At 37.6% G+C, this 8,014-nt stretch overlaps 1 protein-coding gene across 2 annotated transcripts in view; it reads left to right on the top strand.

The window, feature by feature from the left end:
* The first annotated feature begins 298 nt into the window (after positions 1-298).
* The window catches only part of CFTR (CF transmembrane conductance regulator), a 209,619-nt gene continuing 201,903 nt past the window's right edge, over positions 299-8,014 (top strand). Inside the window, exons 1-2 of one of the 2 annotated variants that reach the window (XM_045848148.1) lie at positions 436-481; positions 1,695-1,805. In XM_045848148.1, coding sequence (XP_045704104.1) covers positions 1,789-1,805 — 17 coding nt within the window. In that variant the 5' untranslated portion in view covers positions 436-481; positions 1,695-1,788. Of the gene's footprint in view, positions 482-1,694; positions 1,806-8,014 lie in introns of both variants that reach the window. The other variant, XM_045848138.1, reaches the window with a different exon arrangement.

The following is an 8,014-nucleotide window of genomic DNA, read 5'->3' as shown; positions in this document are numbered from 1 at the left end:
ACCTGCGGGCTGGGCGGGGGCTTCTCGGTGAGGACAAGGTCCTGGAAGGAGCGCGCGCGAGGGAGGAAGGCTGGGAGTCAGAATCCGGAGAGGGGAGACGCGGGGCGGAGAGGGAGGGAAGGAGGCGCGAAAGAAGGAAAGGTCGGGGTGCGGACGGGGGTGGGGAGGGGGTGGAGAAAACCGCTAGAGCAAAAGTGGGGCCGGACCAGGCGGTGCCCAGCTTTTAACCTGGGCAGTGGAGGCGGGGAAAGGAGCAAGAGGAAAGGGGAGGTGCGTGGGGGTAGGGTGGTGGGGGGAGTTGGAAGCAAATGACATCACCGCAGGTCAAAGAAAAAGGGGCGAGCAGCCGGCAGCGAGAAGACTGGGGCGTTTGGCATTAAGAGCTCGAGCCCTGCTGCCCGGCAGGGACCTCGGAGTCCCCAGAGACCATGCAGAGGTCGCCTCTGGAAAAGGCCAGCGTCGTCTCCAAACTTTTTTTCAGGTGAGAGGGTGTCCAGTCGAGCTTTGGAAAGACACGTGCCCACGAAAAAGGAGGGCCAGTGTATGGGCTGGTTTTGGGGAAAGATGAATCGTTTTTTAAAAGATGCGCTGTATCATTCGTTGTTAAGGAAGAGAACCTGGATTTTGTGGAATAAAAGTGAAAACATGAAGAAGAGATAAAAGAATAAACTGTTTTGATAGGAAGCCTTAGCTTAACTTTGAAGTCTTAACTTACAACTGAAAATCATGTTCTCAAGACCCAAATGTGCTGGTGTGCAATTGTTTTCTTAGGTTTTTCTAAGAAGTTGATGGATTATAAACTTGTTAATAAAAATACTTAAGTTTAGTCCTTTGTTTTCTCCCCTTCATGCCTTAGAAATTTAGATGACTTCTTGGCATACATACTACTACTGCCATATCTGCATGTAATAGATGCTCAGAAAACATTTGTTGACTGAATTTTGAGGAGTGAAGTGGGTACTATATACTTAAATTAAGTTTTTATTGTTATAATACTAAGTCTAATAAGTCTTTGCTGCAATTCCATTATTCTTCCTTTAAAGAATGAAAGCGAAACCCTTGAAATACTTCATTTATTTATTTTTTAAAAGCCAATTCCACAAGCTATAAATTTTAAAAGGGGTAAGGGTTAGAATTGTCATGAAAATGTGAAGCCCTGGGAATAGACACTGAAGTTATATCCAACTGACATTTAAAAAATTGTACTTAATCCTACTTTGCATGTGACGGTCCATAAAAGCATGCATATTTCATCTAACGAGGTGTTTTAAAAATAGAGTCTATAGTCTAAACTCTATGTGTAGCATTTCATATTTGAAGTGTTCTTTGGATACTGTGTCTTCTTTTCCTGTTGTACTTGTATAAATGAATGAGTAGGTACGGTTTTCTCATGGGATATAACTTGAGTCATAATTGTCCAATGAATCAGCATACTTTGGTACATATACCCATATGTACATGTTGCAGGGAAGGGATTCAGTTTTCACGTCTCTGTTTTATTCTCTGCATGTGCAGTAAGCCTGGAACTCAGTGCTAGGGAGAGATCATTCATAATTGAAGGAGAGCTGTGAATGGGAGAGGACTATACTCTTTGAAATTACCTGTTTGTGTTGATGTTTTCAGCACCTTTTGTTACACCATCTTTGAAAATTTGATTATCTGTTGATTTATTTTCCTTCTACTTCCAAAATCAGAACGCCCATTGGCATACACTGTCGACTTTTTGGTAGAGCACTTTGAGGAACGCCAATGCCAGACAGTCTAAAACTAAAGTTTTCAGGAGAATGAATGCCTTATGGCCACTTGTAAGTACCAAGGGACTTCAAATTATCTCATTGTTGATTTAAATGAGATTATTCTTGATTTATCAAACAAAATTTCCCCCCAACAGAACATCTTGTAAATTTTACTGAAGTTTAAAAGTGCTCTCAGGTTGATTTGTGTAAAAAAATATATATATATATATTGGCTGCTCACTTTGTTAAGAGTGTGCTCATTCCTGTTCCCAAACTATTTCATAATAAATTGTTCTAAGCATAGGTATATTTTTAAAAGTTAAGTTCCTACTATTTACAGGAATTGATGGTCTCCTAAAGTATCTGTGATTATAAACTTTTTTCTGGGTTATAATTCTGAAAGGGTAAAAACTTATTTTATGCATTGGATTAGACTGTATGGTTTAGCAGTCAAGAGTGTTAGGATTTGGATTCAGATTGTTTTGATTCAAATCCTAAATCTATACTTAGTAGTTGTGTGACCTGAAGGAAGTCACTTAACATCTCTGTGTTTGTGTGACTTGACCTTTACAGCTTGGAGACTAGTAGGACCTATCCACTGGAGTTAATCTGTTGAGATAGTGTATGTAAAGTGTTTAGCCCATAAATGTTAGCTGCTATTATATCATCATCAATGACCATACTTTTACATTTTTTTTACAATACTATGTACCTTGTTTATATAATATACTAAATTCATCTTTGTTGAATATAATTTTGTGACTGTCACTCTGTATACACAATGAATGGGCTCAGATGAGAATTTAAATTAGGTAAAGTCTCTTCTGACATGGCCTTACCAGATACATACACACAAAAATGTCATATGCTTATATCATTTGTTATTAAATGACTTAAAATTCAACTTTCTAAACATGGTACCTTCAGTTTCCATTTCATAAAAGAGTAAAGCCTATTATGGTCTGGGTTATAGGCTATATTGAATATCTCTTTCATTGTTTAGGTTTTGTTATTGGAAAAGCTAATAAAATTTGGGAAAGATTTAAGTATTTAATTTTGCATAGGTTTCATATTAAGTACAAATTTGAAGGACATTGGAAGTATAATGCTTACATAATATGTACATATATTTATAAACAATCTAAAAGAGAACTTCACACAAAAATTCAAACACTTTATGAATATCATGGAAAACAAGTACATTAACTTAAAGCTTTTTTAAAATAGGAAGATGTTTTTAAACTAAAGATGATATATTTGCATAGAATTTATGATTCATATACCAATGGAATTGCTTTACAAATGTTTACCAATAGAATAATTTTGACCAATTTTCTAAATCTACATTTTCTAATAACTTTGAAGGTAGTTATTCAGCTTGTTCTCTGTCTTTTCTCTCATGCCCTGAATTTTCCATATTCTGTTTAGTTGTAAGACTGTATATCAAACCATGTGTCAGATGACTCCGCTTTAATTTGGTCATGGTATCCACACCAGAATTTTAGATGTGTACTTGAGGAATTGTTAGAGCCCCTCAGAATCCAGGTGTACAATGCCACAGATCTCTCTCAAGACTTGATATAGGGGACTGTAATAAACTCCACAGTTAAGTCTCAAGTAAGAACTAAGAGTAAATAATATCAAGATCTAAGATGGAAATCCAGCAAAGCAATGCATTTTGTGAGTCTCAGGTTAATAATAAGATAATTTAAGATAAGTTTGTAATTATTACACACAAAGTAGTGAGAGATCTTGAAACAAATATGCTAGAACTTATACACCAGAATGGGTGTGGTGTGCCAAAACAGCTACCAGTGGAAACCAAACTCTTATTATAAACATTCTGCCTTTGATCAAAGTGTTTTTAAATTTTTGTTATAGAATTATCTTTAAAACCAGTATGTAAATTTATTTTCATAAGTTCATAGCAGTTCATTACTTTTTAGCCATTATTTTATAGTAGCTTGCTTTATTTATTTTTTTAAAATTATTTATTTATTTTTTGAGAGAGTGGAAAGGAAGGTGCAAAAATGGGAGAGAAACATTGATGTGAGAGAAATACCAATGGGTTGCCTCTCCTAGGTGCCCCAACCAGGGACCAAACCCACAACTCAGGCATGTGCCCTCACCAGGAATGACCCACAACCTTTCAGTTTACAGGATGATACTTCAACCAACTGAGCCACACTGGTCAGAGCAATAGTAGCTTGCTTTAAATTAAAAGTCATATTATCCAAGACTGGTCACTTGGACTTGTTTCTAAAATGACTTTTGACTCTATCTCAAAATTACATGCAAACGTACACTGAAAGTGTAGATAATTTTCATCATACTTTGTTAACAGTCAAGTGCTACTTAAATTTAGATTATCATTCAAAAAATGTATTATAAATTTAATTTAATTTTTATTTTTTAACAAAGGACATTTTTAAGATCTTACTAATTTATTTTTAGAGAGCTGAAGGAGGGGAAATATTGATATGTGGTTGCCTCTCATGTGCCCCCTACTGGGGACCTGGTCCACAACCCAGGCATGTGCCCTAGACTGGGAATGGAACCAACAACCCTTTTGTTTGCAGGCTGGCACTCAATTCACTGACCCACACCAGCCAGGGCTAAATTTTATTTTTCAATTACAATTGACATTCAATATTATTTTTATTGCAGACTTCAAAGACATCTCCTAATGAAGGGAAACATAAGTGCTTTGAGCAGAAGAAGCATAATTATAAATATATAATGAAATAGTGATAAAGATGACACTTTTGAAGAGGACCACACAAATTTGATTATATAAATTATAACATATTATAAAAACAATGATCAAATAATGTTTTATTTACGTTTCCTTTACATGTTTGGAAAGCATGAAAAAATGTGAAATTATGGCTGTCACAAATATTTTGCAGTCCGTTGGGGGCATTCATAGAAAAATTGACAAGAGAGACCAGTAGGCCAATCAAATACAGGTCTAGTCTTGTCCCAATCAACACACAGGCTTGTCTCTCAGACAAGGCTTAGACTATCTAAATCAGGAGAAATAGGTGCATAAAACAAAAGCCAACATGGGGCACACAGATCGTAGTGAGATGTACAGCTGTCAAGGGTAACTGAAAACCATGAGTCCATTTAGTCAGCCAAGGAGATAATGCCATGTACTCTCTGGGCTTTGTCTTCTGTAGGAACTGGAGGAGACCACTTTTGGGACAGGGGTTCATCTGTCTTGAATAGTGTTGCCTGAATACTGACAACTGTTGACTTCCTGTATCAGTCCCTTAGTGTTTGTCTACATAGCTGCCTTTTGCTGGCCATGATTTCTTGTGAACACTTTAGATTTTTGAATTTCAGATGTGTGTCAATTTTGATTGGTTTTTGACTCTCAGAGTTCTAAAAGTGCTTCCTTTGCATGATATGACTAACATTGTAATATTGTCATTGTATACTTTAAAATATAAAATATATGCATATATAATTAAGTTTTTTTAAAAAATGTTAGTTTAAAAAATTCCTCCTTGGTTTTGAAATATATTCTAGTGGTTCAATTGATTATTTGACTCTCCGGGAGTATTTCTATGTACTTATAACAAATAGCATACACTATATAGCTTTAAAATTCATTCCTTGCTAAAGAGAGAAGTGCAATCTATTTTACTTAAATGCTTCATCAATATTTTATGCTTGATGTGACAATCAAAATATCTCTCAGTGGCCCTGGCTAGGAATCTCAGTTGGTTACAGCAGCAGTTGCAGCCTGGATGATTTAAGTGTATTACATTCAAACTCACCTCCTGCTGTGTGATATGGTTCCTGATAGGCCCAGATTGGTACCTGGTCAGGTCTGTGGCCTGGGGGCTGGGGACCCCTGGGTTAGAGCATTGTCCTGATACACCAAGGTTGCGCTTTAATGCCCAGTCAGGACACAGAAGAATCCATCAATGAGTGCATAAATAAGTGGAACAACAACAACAAAATTAATGTTTTTCTCATTCTCAAATCAATAAAAAAATTAAAAAATATATCCTTCAGAGCCAACTTCAGACACTAGGAAAACCATGGTTTTTCAGTTTTCCATTTATGTTTTAGAGGAGAAAGTAGGACTTAGTGTGGAAATATTCAATGCATCAATGTTGAAACTTGTTTCAAAGGCCCTTAAATGACACCATTCTAAGATGTATTATTATTGTTAGTGTCATTTCACCAGAACCTGTAATTTCAGTGTGGTAGAGGTACAGTATAAGTACAGGATTGCAAAACCACCACAGAAGGGTGTTAACCATTTAGTATGAAGCTATATGTTGTTTGTCAAAATTTAAAAACACCTCTGACTCAGCAGCAATTTTGGTAATTTTGATTCCACTGATTTCAGACGCATTGGTGTTGGTCACTTTTCTGGCACAAATCCCTGCAATGCAATGAGGTTAAAAGGGGAAAACAGATTATGACAGAGGTCTGGTTGTTTTGGGACCCTGCCTGAAGACTGAATTTATAAATCTGTTAAATGCATTATCACAGAAGAAATCATTACTCTTTCAGATGCTTCTAAGCTCTGGAAGAATTTACCCTGTGGTTGTTTGACAGTGAAATTAGCATTACAAAGTGGCTTTACTATGCAGCTTTGTGTCAGCAATAAACTTAGGCTTCTTTTAGCCAGAAACCTGCAAAAATTCAATTAGCTTACTTGATGTAGAGAGTAAATATAGTGTTGTTTTGCACACAGTAAAATATTTTATTGTATTTATTTTTTAAATTTTTCTTGTTGACACTATTACAGATGTCCCCCATCACCCCCGCTTCCCCCTTCTGCCAACTCCCCCCTCCTTACCACATCATGGTCTGTGACCATGGGCTATACATATATGTGCTTTGGTCAATCTATTCCAGTCTCCCCCCACTACCCTCTCTCTGAAATCTATCGTTGTGTTCCATGTGTCCATGCCTCTGGTTTTATTTTGCTTGCCAGTTTATTTTGTTCATTGATTCCACATATGAGTGAGATCATATGGCATTTGTCTTTCTCTGACTGGCTTATTTCCAGAGTGACTATATTATTATAGAGCTCTGAAAGATCTATTTTCACAGCTGTATCCAGGTTGCAAGGCTTGTCAAGTTAGCTATTCTCTGTGCAGCTCCATTAGATTATTACTGTCTTTCAACATCAATGACTTTCAAATTGTAAAGCTGTGGATGTCAAGTCCTTCTATGACTTATTCAGTAAAGCATTCAGACTATTTCAAAACTCCTGCATAGAACAGTGTATAAACATTTCTTTGTAATGATGATGATTCCATGGTGATCAACCCCAGAGGCTTATGGATGTTGTAGATTGTGACTTTCAATAGTCTTGTAATGCAACTTCCTTCTGATAAAAAGGGGTCAAAGAAAGAGGATCCTGGACAGATTTTATTCTATCAATATTTTCTTGGGATCCTTTATGGCCAGGCCTTAGCTTTAGTGGGAAAACCTACCTGCTAATTCCTTGCTCATGGGGTAAAGACATAGTTTGAATATTTGTGCTAAGTCCTTGCTAGGATTTTCAACCCTGAAACAAGGCTTTACTGTGATGTAATGAGGGAATTCTCCCATAGGTTGCTTCAGGGAGCTGAGTCAGGGTAGTACTTCCTTTTAGGTCATGATTCGGGGCAGCTTGGAGGATGCCCTAATTCAGTGGTTCCCAACCTTTTTGGCAACAGAGACTGGTTTTGTGGAAGACAATTTTTCCATGAACAGTGCGGTGGCGGGGGAGCATGGATGGGGAGGCAAAGCCACTCACCTCCTGCTGTGTGGCCAAGTTCTTTACAGGCCATGGACCATTACCTGTCTGTGGTCCATGGTCTGGGGATCCCTGTCCTAATTTATTTACCACCTTCTGTATTCCATGCAAGGCATTAAGAAGATGGAAGTGCACAAGAAAAAGAACTGGTGCTGCCTTCATGAAACAAATTCTCTGACACCCATAGACTCAAAGGCTTATGGAAACACTCCACAGGGCATGCCATCCAGTCTAAGGCTGGTCAAGCAAGGCTTGCTGGAGGAGTGACTCTTGAGTTGACCTGGAAAGAAGATTATCCAGACCAAGCGTGGGGATGGATTAGGAAAAATTTAAATACAGGAGCAGCTGACTGTACTAAGACTAGCAGTCAGAATGATCATGGCACCATTAAAGATTTCAGAGAAGTTCCCTGGGACTGGAACATAAAGTGTGTGACTGAGATTTGGGGAAATGGGTCTGAAGCTCTAGCAATGGCCACATCATATGGGACTTTGTGAGCTTTATTTGA

Source organism: Phyllostomus hastatus, unplaced genomic scaffold (genome assembly GCF_019186645.2).
Source record: "Phyllostomus hastatus isolate PE091 unplaced genomic scaffold, TTU_PhHast_1.1 phas_contig_118, whole genome shotgun sequence".
Taxonomy (NCBI): domain Eukaryota; kingdom Metazoa; phylum Chordata; class Mammalia; order Chiroptera; family Phyllostomidae; genus Phyllostomus; species Phyllostomus hastatus.
Note: the sequence above shows the minus strand (reverse complement) of the source record. Positions and strands in the feature narration are given on the sequence as shown.